The following is a 21,590-nucleotide window of genomic DNA, read 5'->3' as shown; positions in this document are numbered from 1 at the left end:
TTTTTGTTGCAATAGTAAGTGGGTTTGTTTTCTTAGTTTCTCTTTCTGATTGTTAATTATTGGTGTATAGAAATGCCACTAGTTTCTGAATATTAATTTTGTATCCTGCTACTTTGCTGAATTCATTTATTGGCTCCAGTAGCTCTTTGGTGGAGTCTTTATTAAAGTTTCCTATATACAATATCATGTCTTCTGCAAAAATGAGAAATGCATATTCTACATCTATTGATGTGATCATACGGTTTTTATTCTTCATTTTGTTTATGTTGTGTATCACATTGATTTGTGGATATTGTACCAACCTTGCAATGTCCCTGGAATAAATCCCATTTAATCGTGCTGTATGATATTTTTAATGTATTGCTGGATCCAGTTTGCTAATATTTTGTTGAGGATTTTAGCATCTATGTTCATCATGAGTATTGGTCTATATATAATTTTGTTTCCTTGTAGCATTTTTTTTATCATTTTGGAATTAGGATAAAGCTGGCCTCTTAAAATGAGCTTGAGAGTTTTCCTTCCAGATGACTAATAGACATATGAAAAACTGCTCAACATTACTAATCACCAGAGAGATGCAAATTTAAACCACATTGAGATATTACCTCACATCTGCCAGAATGGTTACCATCAATAAGTCAACAAACAATAACTGATGGCGAGGTTGTGGAGAAAAGGCAATGCTAGTGCATTGTTTGTTGGTGGGAATGTAGACTGGTGCAGCCACTGTGGAAAATAGTAGAGTTTCCTCAAAAAATTAAAAATGGAACTGCCTTTGACCCAGCATCCTACTTCTGGGAATGTATACTAAGAATTCCAAAACACCACCTCAAAAGAATATATGCACCCCTATGTTCAGAGCAGTGTTATTTACAATAGCCAGAATCTGGAAAGAGCCAAAGTGTGCCCATCAGTAGATGAATGAATAAAAAAATCGGTGGTACATTTACACAATGGAATACCATGTGGCCATAAAAAGAAAACTTTACCTTTTGCAACAGTATGGATACACCTGGAGAGTATTATGCTAGGTGAAAAGCCAGTCAGAGAAAGACAGATGGCATATGATCTCACTTACATGTGGAACATAATGAACAAAAACTGATGAACAGAATAGAAATAGAGGCACAGACACATGGAACAGACTAACAGCTGTCGGGGTCGGCGGGGAGAGGGGGATTAGCCAAAGAACATATATCATAACCCATTGACACAGACAACAGAGCAGTGATGGCCAGAGGGAAGGGAGGTGGGTGGGAGCTGTGTGGAGGCAGGCAAAGGTGGAGAAAATGAGGACATCTGTAATAGATTCAACAATAAAAATAAAAAAAAAAAGTTTTATAACTACATTGCAAATGGTCAAGAATGTAGCAGAAAGACTGAGCATGTTAAACATAGAATATATTAAAAAGAAAAACAATGACCCAGATTGAAGTAGAGATGAAAAGTAGAATATCTGATATGGATATATACTGGATAGCCTTAGTATATAGATAATATGGACAGAAGGGAGATTAGTAAACTTGAAAACATAGCCACAAAATAGCTGAAATAAAGCACAGAAAGGAAAAAGACTGAAACAAGTAACAAGCAGTAGGGAAGTGGGGCAATTTCCAGTAGCCAAATATACATGTAATTGGAGGCTTTGAGGAGAGGAGCTGGGGAAAGGAAACAGAAGACCTATTTGAAGAAATAATGGTTGAAAATTGTACAGTATGGTGAAAACTCTAAACCCACATATCCAAGCAGTTTAACAAATCCCAAGCAAAAGAGGTATGAAGAAAGCTTACAGCTGGTAATGAGAGAAAAATCTTAAAAAGCCAGAGGAAAACGAACACATTCCATAAAGAGGAACAAAGATGAAAATGATAGACTGATCATTGGAATCAATGCATGACAGAAGATAGTTGAGCAACATCTTTAAGGAACTGAAAAAAAAGTCAACCCAGGATTCTATTCCCATCTTTCATAAATGAAGGCATAATAAAAACTTTTTAGATATACAAAAGCAGAAAGAGCCCATCTTCAGGAGATCTGAACTATAAGAAATGCTAAAGGACCTTCTTCCAACAGAAGGAAAAGGATACCAGATGGAAATCTATATGCACACAGAGTACTAAAAATGGTAAACATGGGTAAATATAAAATGTTTTTTCTTGTTTTAAAAATATATGTGGTCATTTAAAGGAAAACAGTGTGTTGTGGGGTTTATGGAAAATGTATGACAGCAATCGCACAAATGGTGGGGAGGGGAGAAATGGAAGTATACAGTTCTAATACTGTAATATGAAGTATTATAGTGTCACTTGGAGGTAGACTGGTAAATTAAAGATGTTCATTACAAGTCTTAAAGGAGCTTATAAGCCAACAAAAGGGAAAAAATAGAATAATAAAAACCTGTCAAATAGTCAATTCAAAAGAAGGTGGAAGAGGAAATAAAACGGTAGTTTTGAAGAACAAATAGCAAAGTAATAGTCTTAACATAATCATATCAATAATTACATTAAATTTAAATGGTATAAACACCACAATTAAATGGCAGATAATAACAGGAAGTCCTAATTATATGTTGCCTACAAGAAATGCACTTTATTTTTTAAGTATATTTTATTGATTATGCGATTACAGCTGTCTCATTTTTTTCTCCCTTTTATACCCCTCCACCCTGGACTCTGCCCCCCAATCAGCACTCACCTCCCGTAGTTCATGTCCATGTGTCATACATATAAGTTCTTTGGCTTCTCCATTTCCTATACTATTCTTAACCTCCCCCTGTCTATTTTGTACCTACCATTTATGCTTCTTTTTCCCTGTATCTTTTCCCCCATTCTCCCCTTTCCCCCTCCTCACTGATAGCCCTCTATGTGATGCCCATTTCTGGGATTCTGTTCCTGTTCTAGTTGTTTGCTTAGTTTGTTTCTGTTTTTGTTGATTTTTAGGTTCAGTTGTTGATAGTTGTGAGTTTGTTGTCATTTTGCTGTTCACAGTTTTGATCTTCTTTTTCTTAGATAAGTGCCTTTAGCATTTCATGTAAGAAGGGCTTGGTGATGATGAACTCCTTTAACTTGATCTTATCTGGGAAGCCTTTTATTTGCCCTTCCATTCTAAATGATAGCTTTGCTGGATAGAGTAGTCTTGGATGTAGGTCCTTGTCTTTCATGACTTTGAATACTTCTTGTCAGCCCCTTCTTGCCTGCAAAGGTTTCTTTTGAGAAATCAGCTTCTGAAAAAATCAGAAATCTTTTGATAGTCTTATGGGAACTCGTTTGTAAGTAACTGTCTCTTTTTCTCTTACTGCTTTTAAGATTCTCTCCTTATCTTTAATCGTGGGTAATGTAATTATGATGTGCCTTGGTGTGTGCTTCCCTGGGTCCAACTTCTTTGTGACTCTGTGAGCTACCTAGATTTCCTGGAATTCTATTTCCTTTGCCAGATTGGGGAAGTTCTCCTTCATTATTTTTTCAAACAAGTTTTCAATTTCTTGCTTTTCTTCTTTTCCTTCTGGCACCCCTATGGTTCAGATGTTGGAACGTTTAAAGTTGTCCCTGAGATTCCTAAGCCTCTCCTCATTTTTTTGAGTTCTTGTTTCTTCATTCTGTTCTGGTTGAATGTTTATTTCTCCTTCTGTTCCAAATCGTTGATTTGAGTCCCAGTTTCCTACCCTTCACCGTTGGTTCCCTGTAAATTTTTCTTTATTTCACTTTGCATAGCCTTCACGTTTTCCTTTATTTTGTGACGATACTCAACCATTTTTGTGAGTATCCTGATTGCCAGTGTTTTGAACTCTGCATCTCATAGGGTGATTATCTCCCTATCACCTAGTTCTTTTTTTTTTTTTTTTTTTTTTTGAGTTTTGATCTGCTCTTTCATTTGGGCTATATTTCTTTGTCTCGGCATGCCTGTTATGTTGTAAGGGGCCCAGCCTTATGTATTCACTAGGGTGGGGCAACCCAGGTTGCTGCATTGTGGTGCTGTATGTAGGGTTGGGGTCAGAGAGGGAACAGTGCTGCTTGCTCAGCCCTCAGCTGGCTTTCAGTCACTTCCCTGGCTACCCACAAGCAAATTGGGCCCTTCTGGTGCTGATTCCCAGGTGGGTTGGTTTGTGTACATTCTGGGACTCTTTAGGTCTCTCCAGTGAACTCTCATGTGAGGCTAGGAGTTTCTCCTGGCACCGCAATCCCCACAGATTTTTACAGCTAGAGGTTTTCATGCTTTAGGTTTCTGTGCTGGAACCCTGTGTTGTGCAGTCTGTCTTGCTCCCCAGTTGTTCCTCCTGGCTTTTCACCTGCAAATGTGGGGCCACCCTGGCTGCCAGCCACCACCTCATATGCCCAGTCTGTCTCCTTGCTGTGGGTCCTCTCTACCCTGAGTGCCCGTCTCTGCCCCTTCTACCGGTCTGGATGATTGTTACTTCTTTAACTCCTTGGTTGTTGGAGTTTTGTACAGTTTGATTTTCTGGCAGTTATACTTTTTTAAAAAAAATTTGTTGTTCTTCTTTTGATTGTGCAAGGAAGCAAAGCATATCTACCTACTCCTCCATCTTGGCCAAAAGTCTGTACTTTAAGTATAAAGATAAAAATTAGTTAAAGGTTAAGATGTGAAAAAGTTATACCATGCTAATTACTTACCTAAAGAAAACTGGAGTGACTATGTTAAAATCAGATAAAGTAGATTTCGAAGTAAAGAATATTACTAGGGATAATTACTATCAGTTTATGATGATTAAAGCATCAGTTAAGAGGACTTAATGATCCCAATATTTAGGCACCTAATAACAGAGTTTCAAGTAAGAGAAGAAACAAGTTATCAGTATCAGAAATGAAAGCTGTTATATCACTACAGATTCTCTACAGATAAAAGAATAGTAAAGGAATATTTTGAACACCTTTATGTCATAAATATGTTGTCCTAGGTAAGTGGACACATTCACTGAAAGACCCAGACTACCAAAGCTCACTAAAGAAGAACCAGACAACCTGAATCTCCCTGTAGTATTTTAAAATGAGCAGTAGTTTAAATACATTCCTACAAACTCCAGTCCCTATAGCTTCACTGGTAAATTCTCTCATACATTTAAAGAAATAATCCTAATTCTCTAGAAACTATTCCAGAAAATTAAGGAGGAGGGAATATTTCTCAACACATTCTCTGAGGCCACACTTACTCTGATATGAAAACCAGAGAAAGTAATTAGAAGGGCGGTGGGAGTGGGAAGCTACTGACCAATACATTTCATGTATAGAAATGTAAAAATTATTAACCAAATTTATACAAATCAACTACAACAATGCTTAAAAAGGAATAATACATCATGACCATGTGGGGTTTATTCTAGAAATGCAAAGGTGGTTTATGATTCAAAAATCAATATAATTCATTATACTAATAGATTAAGAAAGAATAACCATATGATTATTTCAGTGGATAAAGACAAAAATCCAGCCCTCCATTCCTGTTAGAAACTTTCAGCAAAGTAGGAATAGAAAGGAACTTTTTCTACCTGATTAAGGATTTTTAGGAAAGACTGACACCCAACATCATACTTAATGATTGAAAGACTGAGTGCTTTCCTCCTAATGTTAGGAATCAAGCAGGAGTGTCTGCTAGTAACCACTCTATTCAGCGTTGCACTGGAGGTTCTAACCAGTTCATTTGGGCAAGAAAAAAAATAAAGGCATTCATATTAGAAAGGAAGAAGTAAAATTGTTATTATTCACTGTTGACGTGATTATCTATGTAGAAAATCGTACGGATTCTATAAAGAACAGTACTAGAACTAATAAAAGCTTAGCAAGGTTGTAGGATACAAAGTCAACATGCAAAAATCAATGGTGTTACTGGTTAATATACAGTTGGAAACAAAAAAATTAAAGCATCAAAAATATGAAAAACTGAGATACGTTTGATAGAAGTGTGAAACTTTTACACTGAAAACTCTAAAACCTCACTTAGAGAAAATTAAAAAGACCTAAGTAAATGGAGACATATACTATGTTTATGGATCAGAAAAATCAATATGGTTAAGATATCATGTCTCCTCAAAATAATGTCTAATTCCAATCTCAGTCAGAATCTCAGCAGGTTTTTTTCCCCCCTTCAAATAATGTCAAACATATTCTAAAGTCTAGAAATAAGTTATTCTAACTTATTCAGAAACTTATAAGGAAAATAAAAACGACCTGTAGTCAAAATAACTCACAACAAAAAGAAAAGAAATTAAAGGAATTACACTGATTTCATGACTTACTAATATAAGGCTGTATTAAGATAGTAGTGCATGTAGTATTTATACATAGATGACATATGTATCATTGAAAAAATAGTCCAAAAATAGAGCTACACATATATGTTCAACTGATTTTTTAGCAGACGTTCCTTGGGGAAGAGGTGATCTTTACAAAAAAATGTTCTGGAACAATTAGATATCTATATGCAAATAAGTGAACCCCAACTCTTACCTCCAATCATATACAAAAACAACTTGGAATTGGTCAAGACCTAAATGTAGAAGCTGGAACTATAAAAATTCAGAAAGAAAACAGGAGAAAATCTTACAGACTTTGATTTTGGTCAAAATTTCTTAAATACAGAAGGATGATCACAAAGTGAAAAAAAAAATTAGTTGGGCTTTATTAAAATAAAAAACTTTTGCTTTTCAAAGTACACTATTAAGAAAGTGAAAAGGCAAACCACAAACTTGGAGAAAATATTTGCGAAACATATATACAAGGGACTTGTTTCTAGACTAATAATAATTAAACTGAACTTTTGCAACTTAAATAAGACTTATAACCCAATTTAAAAATGTGCAAAACATGTGAGCAGACACTTTACCAGAAAAGATATATAGATGGCAAATATGCACATTCAGTGATACTCATTATTAATCTTGAGTGAAATCCAAATTAAAATGACAATGAGCACACAATACAACCTCTAAAATGGCTAAAATTAAGGAGTTTTATTAATTAAACACTAAGTTTTTGACTATATCCTAGAAAGAACTGAAGCTCATATCCTCATAGTAGGAATGTTAAAAAGGTACCACTTTGGGAGATGATTTGACATTATCTTAAAGTTAAACATGGATCTCCCATACAATTCAGCCATCCGACTTCTAGGTGGAGTGGAAGTGTGTGTCCACGTATGAATACTCAGCCTTATTTGTAGTAGCACAAAATGGGAAACGACTTTTTCCATAAGGAGGTGTTTGGTCTTTTCTCTTCCTCCTCAAGCACTTTTATTTGTATTTCCATTAAAGCTCATATCTTACTATAATGTCTTATCTTTATTTTCTTCGGCTGTTGCACAAGTCAGACTGCTTTAGTCCTGCCCTTCTCAGTGCAGCAGAATGGGTGCTGAGAGGGCCGGATCTTTGTCTTAGCCCTTGACATGTGGGCTGACCAGTTGCCTTATTGGGGTGTCCGTGTTCTTAATTACTGATTGAAGGGATTAAATTACATGTATTCATTCATGAATATTTTTGAGCACCTATCATGTCCCAGGAACTCTTTTAGGTATTAGCAACACAATGAAGAAAGTAGGCTGTGGTCCCTGCCCTCATGTAACCAGTATTTATTAACCTATTACATGCCAGCCACTGTCCTAGGTTTGGGGAAGACCAATTTTATTGTCTTAATCTCAAGGAGTTTATGAATTTGTAGGGAAAAAAGACCAAAATAAGTAAACAGGCAAAACTATAATTGTAAAAGTTGTTCTGAGGGAAACAATATGAAAGAGAACGCACCTTTTAGCCAGCCCATCGGGGGAGGCCTTGGTGGAGGTGACACCCAGGCAGAGATTTAGAGAGAGAAAGAGAAAAGGGGCTCAGTGTCATATCTCTTCTCCCAGAAGTCTAGATTGAACATAACACAATGATCTGATTTCTTCAATTTTAGACATCTCTAAATGATAATGGTTTTATGGAGCAGCTATTTACTTCACCCCTTCAGGGGCTTTCGTTGTCTTGTTCAGCAAATATAAATGGCAGTAAATTAAACAGATTTAATTCTCCTTTTTGAAGTTTAATTAATACTTCTTTGGCCCATACTTCATAAGTGAATGGGAAACAAAAAAGATAAAATGAAGCATCTGTGCTATAGTAGGCCAAATGGGGCTTGAGCAGGAGAATTGGACTTGGAAGATTCTTGGCCTGTTTTAAAAGTCAGAAAAATTTCACCTAAACCCCCAGCCTTTTAGCATTTCCATTTAAATCTTTAGGCAACCAATTAGAACTGAATGGAAGCAGCCCTCTTTAATAGCATATCTCCACCAATGTTCATTGGCACCAATTCAGCACTAATAGGAATCCTCAATTTGGGGGTGCGGTGAAGAAGGAAATTATTCAGTGCAGGCAGCTCCATTGTGATTCAGCAGGGCTGTGAGAATAGCATGACTGTGGAACAGCTCAATAGTGTGTAGCTCCATTATGAAGCAGCATGGCTGTGGAACAGCGCAGCTGTGAGGTGGCGCTCAGGAGATGCAGCCCTTCTCTGCTCTGGTGTGCTCCATCTGCTCCTGTTCACTGTACTCTGCCCAGCTCTGTGCTCATCTACATCACTCTGCCTGCTTTGCTCTGTTGTGGTCTGGCGAGACATCTTTGATGTTTCATCTCCAGTGTTTTAGCTCCAGCTAGGGAAATGCAGTATTTAGTCTTCAGTGGAAAGGGAAAATGTACTCCTTGAGCCAGAGGAGAGCTGGTTTACATAGCTGGAAGTTCCCATCCCTGGTCCCTGATTGGTTCATCTTCATGCAAATAAGGACTCCAAATTCTCACAGTTTGGTTCAAAAGGCACTGCCATGACTGGTCAAAATGGAGCTGCTCTGATTGATTGGTGAAGATGCTCTGCATCTCTGATTGGATGGGGAAAACCTCAGTCTTACTGGTTAAGATACAATTCCAAGAACTTTGTAAGGGCTGGCTCAGATGGCAGGAACACAGTGCAGGCAGGTAGGTCAGTGTGGGAGGCAGGCAGTTCAATGCAGGTTTCTCCCTGAAGTGCAGTTTGTGTGAGAGGCCCTGTATAGAAATGGCTGCTAGGCTCTGCTTTTAAATTTGAGACCAGTTAGCCATCAGCAGCCCTTCGTGGTGGATATTTTCTTTTTTTAAGGGTCTGCATGTACATGCTCTCAGGTCTCAGAGCCACCCCGTTTGACCTCCTTCACTCGCTTATGTCATCTGGCTGGCCTTGTATAAATTCATTTGTCTAAGAATCATCTCAGGAAATTTCTGGTTTATATTTAAACATTTATGCTTGGAACCAGCCTGCTGCAAGTCTAGTCTACTAGTGCCGGGATGAATTATTCTAACGTGCATCAGGTTAGAATCACACTCTTAAGACATAATGCTGGCTGTGAATGTACCTTTGTTACAGGATTTACACAGGAGTATGTGCTCTCAAGAGTGAGGACTTGTTTTGGTAACTTCTTATTGACCCTGACACTGAAATATCTCGTAGTAGGTATTTTAAATGCTTGTAACATAAATGAATATATGGTATTTTAATTCCAATATGTGTTTGACCTCAAAAAGCAAATGTACTTAAAAAACATATTTCCTAATTCAGATGTGTGGGTTTTTAGAGTTTTCTTTAATAGATAACTCATTCATGTAGTTTCAAGATCAAAATATAAAAGGGAATAGAGTGAAAAGTCTCCTTCCCACTTCTGTTCTCTATGTGACCAGTATGGCATGCTCCCTCCCATGAAAGTATAAGAAGGGCAAACATAGATTTTTATTTTCCCGCCTTTTTACTCAAAAGGTGTCTTACTAAATATAATGCTCAGCTTTTTGCCTTCTTTGCTCTCAACATATCTTGAAGACCTTAATCACATTAGTAGAGAGCTTCTTCCTCCTTTTTTTTTTGGTTCTTTTACAGTTAAAAAATGTTTCATTGTTTGGGCATATTATAGTTTATTTAACAAATATCCCCATTGAAGGACATTTGGATTTTCCTAAGCATTTGTTATTTTAAACAATGCTAAAACTAGTACATTTGTATGTATGTCATTTTACCTGCACACACACGAACACGTACACACACAGAGAAGAATATGCAATCTATATGATAAATTCTCCAAGTGGAATTGATGCACATGTTATTTTAATGTATATTACCAAATTGCCCTCTGTAGGGATTATAGCATCAGGTGTTGTTAAACCTAATCTTGATTTTTGGAACACTGTTTTAAAAAGAATATTTACTTTGGTTTTGTTTTCTTGCTGAGTTGGGTTATCTGAATTTTGATAAGAGTAATAGGTTGTTTTTAGATCTTTGGTTTTCACTACTGGCCAAAGACTCTCAAGGGGTTCCCAGATTTATATGCTAAATGAACATCAACTACATAGAAAATAATGTCTCATACGTGTGTACTGCATATTTCAAATGTACGTAGATGAGATTGTATTTAATAAAATGCCAATTCATTTAATACTGTTACTGAACTAGAAGTTCAGCTAGTTACAGCTCAGCATCTAAATCAGTGGTTACATTGTTTTAAATAACCTTGGACTTTGCTGGCATGTCAGGTTCATTTTGTGCCCTATCAGTGTTTTCAGAGTAGCTTAGACTAGAGGTATAGGAGAACAGAACCAAAAGACTGTGCATGTACTATGAGTGTCTATTTGAATATTTCACAATAAAAGTAATCTTTTTCTTATAGATGTTCCTTTAAGGACCAGCCTGCCACCGCCATTCAGAAATTACAAATATGGTAACAAATTTTTGTTATTCTTTTAAAATATATATTAATGTAAAGTCACATTAGGTTTGTGTTGATTTGAGTTTAAATTTGGTTTTCAAAAATGAGTTTATTATATGTAAATAAAAACCAATATGGAGGTTTATTTAGAACTGCAGGAATTGTAGTAGTATGTTGTTAAATTGTAATTGTGTAGGTAAGTGGCCTATTTGTGAGGAATAGCATGTTTGGAAAACTATGTCAAAAATGAATTTCTTTGCTGGGTAATCAAAAAGGGAGAAATGATTAAAGACTAGGAATTAAAAGAAGAGATTTAAGATTTTAAATTCCAGTAACTTGAGAATGTTATGTCATAATTTTTATGTTGCAATTGTTGATTTTAAAATGTAGTAATAAGGCAGTAAGCTGGGTCTTTTACTATTTGTTATAAAGATTGTAGTTATTTATTAACTTTGAGCATAGTGATACCAAACTTGAGACTTTTCTAGAAATTATGATATACTGAATACATATTTCTGTTAATTGGTACAGAACATTTTAAAGTATAAATATTTTATTACCTTAGATCACTTTTTTGAAGTAGATTTTAATTCTGTTCCCTTTTGGTAGAGCAACTTATGACCTAAAATTCTTTGAAATCACAATCTTCCCCGTGTGCATGCATCTTAATATCCAGAGACTAATTGTGAGGTCATAAGGGGTAGTCAAGCAGAAGTGGAAGGCACTGAGTGGAAAGTACTTTGATTTATTGGACTTAAAGAATTTACATACTAAATATTGAATAAGAGAAAGGAATAAAAAGCATGATTAAGTAAATATGAAACTTCTCAGTTTTGGCTTTCATTGCTTTCAAAGCATAATGCCTTAAGCTTGAATCAATCTACAGATGCCATTTCATTAGAATAATTGTATATGGCTTCCCTTTTTTGTATGGTCTGTATGTATATTCAAATTGTGTTTCATGTAAGTTCTTTTGAAAACTATGTTTTAGATAATGAAAGTATCAGAACATTTGACTGCTGATCATGGTAGATAGTACCTTTTACATTATTTTACCTTATTAACATCCTTTTGTCCTGGTATTCCTATACTATTCAGAGGAATTGGCAGAAAAAGTAAATTCATTTATCTGTGAAGAAATTAGAGAAGTACTAGGGTTTAGATAGACTTCAAGTGATTCTGAGTTTGTCTCTTCAACAATCTGCTGCTTTGTGTTCAGCAAGAAAGGCTGAAGTGTTACTTTCTCACCTGTCATTATCCTCCAGTACTGCTACATGCCCAGTGGGAATAGAATACTTTGGGTGTTGGGAAGTGGAAAGGGCACAGAGGTGAATTTCATCTTTGTTAGTTGCTCTCTCCATGCCCTTGGACAAAGGGCTGGTTACAGAGAGTCTGAGATTTCTCAGAGTCCTTCATTTATTTATAAATGTATCCCTCCCATTTAATTGGCATCTTCATCTATTATTGATTTATCTTGACCAGATTGTATGTTCCTACAGACAGGGGATAGTGTCTTATTTTTAAATCCTTATTGCCTAGACATATTAGTTGTGCATATGGGGCTGATAACCCTGTTTTATAAGGCTGTATTAGATTAAACAATGCACATGCAAACATGTTAAATACTCCACAAATATAAAGTACTATTTTTATTTTCATGAAGTTACTTTCCTTAAGGAATTTGCATTAAGGAAACAATACCCTCAGATAATTGTTTCTGTTAATAATGAAGATTTTTTTAAAGAAGTAAAAACAAATGAAAGAATATTTAACAAAGAAAGGGACATTAATGCAACACCTTTTGCCAGCTTGTCATTTCTCCTTTCTTACTCTCATCCCAAGTCTTACCAATTTCTGTTGGAGAGAAAAACCTGGTGAAAATTTATGTTAAAAGCACTTACTTTCTGCTAAAAAATGTGGTCTTCTTATTGGGGTTGCAGAACTTATTAGAGCAAAAAATATTTCTGATTTAAAGGCTTATTAGCAAAATATATAGAACATGATAAATACTTGGTAAGGTCTGACTTCAGTTTTGAAGGTTGATTGTGACAGACTTTAAGCAAGATCCTTTTTTTAAATAGCAACAACAACAAACTACTATTCAGTCCTCTAACTTGTCTCCAGTAATAATCTGTTATCTATCTCTATTGAGAAAAAGAGTATAATAGGTAACTCAGAATAATAGATAATCCAAAAGCCACATGTGTTGATTTTCTTGTATACATTGTAAGCTAATTTTTAGCACCTGTGGCATATTTACATTACTAATGTGCATATTTTACTTAGATTTTTCTTTATATCTTAACAATACATAGGATTAGGCTGACCTTGCATTAAGTATTGCAATAGATCATTGAACTTTGACTATTTAAAATAACGGATACTTCAGAGTGCTAGTTCTTAACTGGATATATACTCCTATTCTATTGTAGTATTAGAACATAGTTAAATCAAAGTCTGTGTTTTAAATAGATCCTTTCATTTCACTGTTGGAATTCCTCATTGAATCAAATAACATGATGGATAGAAATGAATTCCAGTTTAAGGTTAAAAGTTTATTCAGGCATAGTAATACACATATGTAATCATAATGCATTAATTAAATGGTTAAATAAAACAGTGAAAAATTGGAAAATTTTTCAGTTTAAACCTGTGGAATGCCATGTCTGTTATATAATTAAGAGTTGATTGTTGATGGAGTTAGAATTTTACCCAATGTGGAGAAATTACTTATTGGAAAAGCACTGAGTAGCCTGGCTTTAAGATAAACAGACGGAAGTTTCTAAGATGGCTGCAGAATAGGTAGAAGTTACATTAAGCTGCTCCTGGTCCCCAACTGGACTTATAGCTAACTTATAGACCATCAACTTTAGGCTAGCTGAACTGAAATATTATAACTAAGGATTTACAGAAGATGCCACATAGAGACTGGTAAGAAGGGCGGAGACATGGAAAAAGCTGGTCCCCATACCCATGTGCAGTGGTTGAGAAGCTGGAGGGATATTTTGGCTATAAAACTCTTCTTCCCTGGAGCAAGTGGTCTCAGTGCTATTCAGGAATCCCCAGACTAGAGCAACAGGGACAGGAAGAGGAGTCCTCATAGCATCTGGTGGTAAAAATCAGTGGGGACTCAGTCTGACTGGGAGAGAAGGGTGTCCAGCTAGAGACCCAGACATGACCTCCTCAGGGTCAAGCACTCCTGTTGTTAAGGCACCAGCCTGGGGAGTGCACTGCTTGGTCCTCCAGCTACTGGTGACTTGACTGTGCTGTGCTGAGGTCCTCCAGAGAGATCTGCTGTCTGAACCCAGCAGAGACTTTTGGGGTGCTCTTTTTCTGGAGAAGCTTTTGGCAGAGACTGGTATTCCTGATTGAACTGTATAGCTTTGGAAAGGGACCAATCTTTCCCACCTCGTGTGCACAGCCAGTGCCCCCCCACCCCACAACCTGTGGAATCATTGGGCCTGCCGTGCCACTCCATGGCCCCACCTGCTGAGTTCAGTTGTGCAGGGGAATCAGAGTGGTGCACAAAGCTGGTACTTTCAGAGCATCTCCTAGGGTGAATTTTGTCTGGAAGTTAGACAGACGGGTGCTGGGTTTTGTGGCTACATCATGGCGGGTAGCACTCTTATTTCCTCCACAAGCTCAGTTTACACTTTCTCAGGAAGGAAGAGAAGTGCCTGACCTCCTCCTACAGGCTTGCTGCAAGCATCTCCGGTGGGAGATTGTTTGGATCAGCCCTCTCAAGTCTTGGTGCCCCGCCCAACTGAGCTCAGTTCTTCAGGGGGAAGGCTGTGCTACTCTGAGCTGGAACATTTGGAATGTGCCTCTCTTGGTGGCTACTGTTTGAATCCAGAACAAAGTGGTTGGCTCCCTCCTGCAGACTCGGCTGGCACCACCACAAATGGGAGATTCTTGATCTATCCTCCTGAGACCTGGTGACTCTGCCTTGTTCAGCTGGCTCCTGCAGAGGCAACAGCTGGCTGCACCCAACTTGAACCTGCAGTATGCTCCTCCTGGGGAGCTATAGTTGGACTCTGGCAGAAACTGAGTCTTGTGGCTCTGGAGTGCAGGGTCACTTTCCCCTCATTGAGTGCCTGACCATGTAGTCTACAAGTAGGGAACCCACTAGACCCATCCTCCTGACCCCATTTACCTTGTTCTGCCAAGCTCATGACCTGGGGAAGGTCTTTCTTCAGAAGGTTCTGGAGGAAGACCAGACAGTTCCTGGGGGAGGCAGTGTAGCCGACAAGTGTAGGCGGACCTCAGGGAGCCTCAGACCTTTTATAGATCTACCCCCAGCTCTAGGCTGGTTAGTTACCTACAATGGAGCTCCCATAAGGCTGTCAGCTGATTTCTCAACATAAATACTTCAAGGCAGAGGGAATGGGCATAGAATATTCAAAGTGATGAAAAGCAAGGATCTACAACTAAGACTTACTTTACCCAGCAATGCTATCACATTTAAATTTGAAGGAGAAATAAAGAACTTTCCAGACAAAAAAAGTTAAAGTAATTTATTACCACCAAACTGGTAATGCAACAAATATTAAAAGGCCTTCTTGAAGAAGAAGAGAGAACAAAAAGAGAGAGGAACAAATAAGTACCTATCACTGATAAATTTAAATGTAAGTGGAGTAAATGCTCCAATCAAAAGACATAGGATAGCTGAATGGATAAGAAAACATGGCCCATATTTATATTGTGTACAAGAGACAACCTCACAACAAAAGCTACACACAGACTGATAGTGAAGGGATGGAAAAAAAAGATTCCATGCAAATGAAAACAAAAACAAAGTTAGAGTAACAATACTTGTATCAGACAAAATAGATTTCAAAACAAAGACTGCAACAGGAGACCAAGAAGGTCACAACATATTAATGGGATCAATCCAAGAGGATGTAATTCTGGTAAACACATATGCACTGAACGAGGAGCTCCTAAATATATAAAGAAAATCTTGGTGGACATTAGAGGAGAGATTCACAGGAGTATAGTCATAGTTCAGGATTTTAACACCCCATTGATATCAGTGGAGAGATCTTCCAGACAAAAAAATCAACAAGTACTGGATTGGATGGATTTAATTGATGTTTACAGCACATTTCATCCCAAAACAGCAAAATATACATTCTTCTCAAATGTACGTGGAACATTCTCAAAGATAGACCACATGTTAGGACACAAAGTAAGTCTTAATAAATTCAAGAAGATTGAAATTATATCAGACATCTCCTCTGATCACAATGATATGAAACTAGAAATCAACTACAAAAAATACTGAAAAACACTCAAACACATGGACGCTAAATAACATGTTATTAAACAATGAATTGGTTAACAGTGAGAACAAGGAAGAAATCAAAAGTTACCTGGAAACAAATTAAAGTGAACACACAACCCAGATTCTATGAGATAGAGCAGAAGCAGTCCTGAGAGCAACGTTTATGCATTACAGCCATACCTCAAGGAGACAGAACAATCTCAAATAAATAATCTAATCCTATACCTAAAAAAACTAGAAAAAGGGACTTTCTGCCAAGATGGAAGTGTAGGTGTATACACTTTGCCTCCTCGCACAACCAAAAGAAGGACAACAACAAATTTTAAAACAAAAAATGAGGACTGCCAGAAAATCAAACTGTATGGAAGTATGACAACCAAGGAACTAAAGAAGAAACATTCATCCAGACTGGTAGGAGGGGCAGAGACAAGCAGCTGGGGTGGGGGGCAGGGAGAGGATGCAGCAAGGTGGTGGCTGGAGGACTGGGTGGGCAGCAAGTAGTCCCACATTGTGTGCAGTGAGAGGAACAACTGGGGAGTGAGACAGACCACGTAGCCCAGGGTTCCAGTGTCGGAGAAGAAAGCCTCAAAACTTCTGGCTGTAAAAATCCGTGGGGGTTGAGGTGGCAGGAGAAACTCAAAACCTCACAGGCGTGTGCGTTGGAGAGACCCACAGGGCCCAAGAATGTACAGAAACCCACCCACCTGGGATCAGAACCAGAAGGGCCCAACTTGCTTGCATATCAGAGCCAGGGATATGACTGAAAGCCAACCAACAGCTGAGCAAGCAGCGTTGTTCCCTCTCTGACCCCTCCCCTACATACAGTGCTGAGTCCAACTACATAAAGAAATTGGACCCAAGGAAGCACACACCAAGGCACATCATAATTACATTACCCACGATTAAAGATAAGGAGAGAATCTTAAAAGCAGTAAGAGAAAAAGAGACAGTTACCTACAAAGGAGTTCCCATAAGCAATCAGCTGATTTCTCAGAAGAAACTTTACAAGCAAGAAGGGGCTGGAAAGAAGTTTTCAAAGTCATGAAAGTCAAGGACCTACATCCAAGATTACTCTATCCAGCAAAGCTATCATTTAGAATGGAAGGGCAGATAAAGTGCTTCCCAGATGAGGTGAAGTTTAAGGAGTTAATCATCACCAAGCCCTTATTATATGAAATGTTAAAGGGACTTATTTAAGAAAAAGAAGATCAAAACTGTGAACAATAAATGACAACAAACTCACAACTATCAACAACTGAACCTAAAACAAAACTAAGCAAACAAGTAGAACAGGAACAGAATCACAGAAATGGAGATCACATGGAGGGTTATCAGTGGGGAGGGGGAGGGGGAGAATGGGGGAAAAGATACAGAGAACAAGAAGCATACAAAATAGACGGTGCGAGGTTGGTTAAGAATAGTATAGGAAATGGAGAAACCAAAGAACTTATATGTATGACTCATGGGCATGAACTAAGAGGGGGAATGTTGGTGGGAGGGGGGGTGCAGGGCATAGGAGAATAAACGGGAGAAAAAAATGAGACAGCTGTAATAGAATAATCAATAAAACATACTTAAAAAAAATAAAGAACCAGAAAAAGGACAACAAAAAAAGCCCAGGGTGAGTAGAAGGAAAAAAATAATAAAGATTAGAGTGGAAATAAATGACACAGAGGCTAAAAAGACAATACAAAAGATCAGTGAAACCAAGAGCTGGTTCTTTGAAAAGATAAACAAGACTGATGAGCCTTTAAGCAGACTCATCAAGAAAAAAAGAGAGAAGACCCAAATAAATAAAATCAGAAATGAAAGAGTTGAACTGAACTTCTGGTCAAGATGGGGCATAGGTAAACATGGCTCTCTCCTTTTTGTGCAACCACATCAAAATTATAACTAAAACATAGAATAGCTATCACTCAGAACCATCAGAAATCGAGATGAATAGAAGTCTGACAACTGTGGAATTACAGAAACCACCTCTGTCCAGACTGGTAGGAGGGATGGAGATGTGAAACAGGCTGGTCTCACATCCACATTTGATGGATAAAAATTCAGGAGGGATATTTGAGAGTGAGGAGTTACAGCTCCACATCAAATTCCCCAGCCCATGGTTCCAGTGACAGGAAGATAAGTCCCCATAATTTTTGGCTGCAAAAACCATCAGGGATTGAATCAGTGAACGAAACTTCTGGAGTCCCAAGCAGTTCTTCTTCAAGAACCCACAGATGGACTTACTGAGACTCACTCCCTCTGAGCTCCAGCACTGAGGTAGCCTTTGAAAGGCACCAGTGGCATTCAGGGAGAAACCGGAGTGTCTGGCATCAAGGCAAGACCTGGGGGGCAGCTTTCTCCAAGACAGAAAGGTGGACAAAGGCCATTGTCCCTTTTCTGAACCCTCACCCCACAGAACCACAGAGCTGGGAGGTGAGTGCCATATTTGAGACTCCCATCAAACTGTCTAACACTGTTTGCCCCACCCTGGACATCCCCAGAGACTCTGTACCACTCAACTTACAGTCCAACCCAAGCTGCTTTTCCATATTAATGTCTGGTTTTGGCTCATGCTTCACAATTTCCTAAATATTTTCAAACAAGCAACAGCCAGCACCAGTGAGCCCCTAGCCCTGGTACCTCTTGCTTATTGAACTCAGGTCCAGAACTGTCAGCATCTGCTGGGATTCACAGCTTGGCTTCACCTGGGAATCGCCAAGCCTAGCACAGTTAACAGCAATCTCCCATTGCTTCATAGCTCAGGCAGGGTTACCCTGGGCAAAACACAGGAGAGGTTGACCTTGGCCTGCACCACCTGGGAATCCCCAGAGCTTGCACACACAGTGGACAGCTACAGATCACATCAGAGCAATACGACTCTGCCCCTGCACAGCTGATCCTCTACAGAGGGCAGAGGTTGGTGTCAGTGGTCACAGCCAGCCCTTCCCTGACTGGGCTTGGTAAATCCCTCCCATTGGCCTGCCAATAGCAATCAAGGCTCAACTACAAGAGGAGGATATACTCAACCCACACAAAGGCTGCACTTTGTGCACCCAGCTTGGGAGATAGGGGAGGTTGTGTTACCGAACACTATAGGACACCTACTATATGAGGCCATGCTACCAAGACAGGGAGTCATAGCAGCTCTACCTAATACATAGAAACAAACACAAGGATGCTGCTAAAATGAGGAAAGAAACATGGCCCAAATGAAAGAACAGATCAAAACTCCAGATAAGGAACTAAACAAAATGGAGATAAGCAATGTATAAGTTGCAGAGTTAAAACGCTGGGTATAAAGATGCTCAAGGAACTTAGTGAGGTCCTTAATAGCATGAAAAAGATCAAGTGAGAAATAAAGGATACACAGATTGAAATAAAGAACAATTTACAGGGAAACAACAGTAGAGTGGATGAAGCCGAGAATCAGATCAAGGATTTGGAACATAAGTAAGCAGAAAATAACCAATCAGAACAACAAGAAGAAAAAATCCAAAAAAATCAAGGATAGTATAAGCAGCCTGTAGAACAACTTCAAACCATCCACATTCACATCATTGGGGTGCCAGAAGCAGAAGAGAAAGAGCAAGAAACTGGAAATCTATTTTTTAAAAAAATAATGAAAGAAAACTTCCCTAATTTGGTGAAGGAAATAGACATGCAAGTCCAGTGTAGGATAAATGGGGGCGGTCTGGCTTCCTCACCCAGTTTGAGTAACCAAGGTTGTTTCTCACAACCTTGAAGGGGTCTGATAAAGCAGTGTTCTCATAGCCTTGAGTCTGAGTCTCATAACCTTGAGATTGGGTCTGATAAATGGTTCCCATAAGATGAAGTGGGCTCGTGTGCACAGAATCATGCTATGTTGCCTAACAGTTTGGCCTGTTGCTGGCTTTGTTTGTTCTAATACTGAAGAAGGTAGGGGCTTCTCAGTGTGTGCGCAGATATAGACAACACAAAGGAAATGCAAGGGCCACACTGGACTCCACCCAGGGAGACAGGTGACATGCATTGTGACATGTAACTTGCAGCATGCATGGATTGTCCATCCTTGAATAAAGGCATGTCAGACATCCCAATGGCTCTGTGAATATTCTTCAGTATGTACGAATTCCATGAATCTGTCTGGTCTTGCAAGGTCGCAACACATCCAGGAAGCAGAGAGAATCCCAAACAGGATGGATGTAGAGAGGCCCACTCCAAGACACATCATAATTAAAATGCTAAAGGTTAAAGATAAAGAGAGAATCTTAAAAGCAGCAAGAGAAAAGAAGTTAGTTACAAGACTCAGCTGATTTCCCAAAAGAAACTTTGTGGTCTAGAAGGGATTGGCAAGAAGTATTCAATGTCATAAAAAGCAGGGACCTACAGCCAAGATTGCCCCACCCAGCAAAGATACCATTTGGAATCGAAGGGCAAATAAAGAGCTTCCCAGACAAAAAAAAGCTAAAGGAGTTCTTCATCACCAAACCATTATTATATGAAATGTTAAAGAGACTTATTTAAGAAAAAGAATATCAAAACTATGACCAATAAAAACACACTTGTCAACAATTGAATCTATAAAACAAATTAAACAAGAACGGAGACAAAACATAGGGATGTCAAGTACGGTATAGGAAATGGAGTGGCCAAAGAACATATACTCATGACCCATGGACATAAACAATGGTGCAGGGATTGCTTGAGGGAGTGGGGGCTGCTGGGTGGAGGTTGCAAAGGGGGAAAATTGGGATAACTAATAGCACCATCAATAAAATATTTTTTAAAAAGAAAGAACTAAAAGCTGGCATTACGGAAATATAAAGGGTTGTAAGAAAATACTATGAACAATTATATGCCAATAAATTGGGCAACCTGGGTGAAATGGGTAAATTCCTAGAAACATGCAATCTTCCAAAACCAAATCAGGAAGAATCAGAAAACTTGAATAGACAAATTACAAATAATGAAATTGAAGCAGTAATTGGAACTCCCAACAAACAAAAGTCCCTGAGTGAATGGCTGTCAAACATTCGAGGAAAAACTAACCCCCAACCATCTCAAACTATTCCAAAAAATTGAAGAGGAGAAAAAAACTCCAAACTGATTTTACAAGGCCAGCATTATCCTCATTTCATAACCAGATAAAGACACTACAAAGAAGGAAAATTATAGACCAATATCCCTGGTGAACCTAGATGCTAAAATCTTCAACAAAATATTAGCAAACTGGATCCAGCAGTACATTAAAATGATCATACACCATGATCAAGTGGGATTTATTCATGGGATTCAAGGTTAGTACAATATTAGAAATCAATATGTGTGAAGCACTGCATAAACCAAATGAAGGATAAAAATCACATGATCATATGCACAAAAAGCATTTGACATTGATAAAATCCAATGCTCATTTATAATGAAAACTCTCAGTAACATGGGAATAGAAGGATCATTCCTCATCATAATAAAGGCCATATATGACAAACCCACAGTCAACATCATACTCGATAGGCAATAACTAAACATTCTCCTTAAGAACAGGAACAAGACAGAGATGTCTGCTTTTACCACTCTTATTTAACATAGTACTGGAAATTCTAGCCTTGGCATTGAAACAAGAGGAAATAAAAGG

General features: G+C 38.2%; 1 protein-coding gene across 1 annotated transcript in view; it reads left to right on the top strand.

The window, feature by feature from the left end:
• The window catches only part of CUNH2orf76 (chromosome unknown C2orf76 homolog), a 96,736-nt gene that overhangs the window by 56,944 nt on the left and 18,202 nt on the right, over positions 1 to 21,590 (top strand). Inside the window, exon 5 of the mRNA XM_054575004.1 lies at positions 10,663 to 10,713. Coding sequence (XP_054430979.1) covers positions 10,663 to 10,713 — 51 coding nt within the window. The remainder of the gene's footprint in view (positions 1 to 10,662; positions 10,714 to 21,590) is intronic.

This window comes from Pteronotus mesoamericanus, unplaced genomic scaffold, assembly GCF_021234165.1.
Source record: "Pteronotus mesoamericanus isolate MK-2021 breed Mesoamerican mustached bat unplaced genomic scaffold, CSHL_Meso_final contig_27, whole genome shotgun sequence".
In the NCBI taxonomy this organism is placed as follows: Eukaryota; Metazoa; Chordata; class Mammalia; order Chiroptera; family Mormoopidae; genus Pteronotus; species Pteronotus mesoamericanus.
Note: the sequence above shows the minus strand (reverse complement) of the source record. Positions and strands in the feature narration are given on the sequence as shown.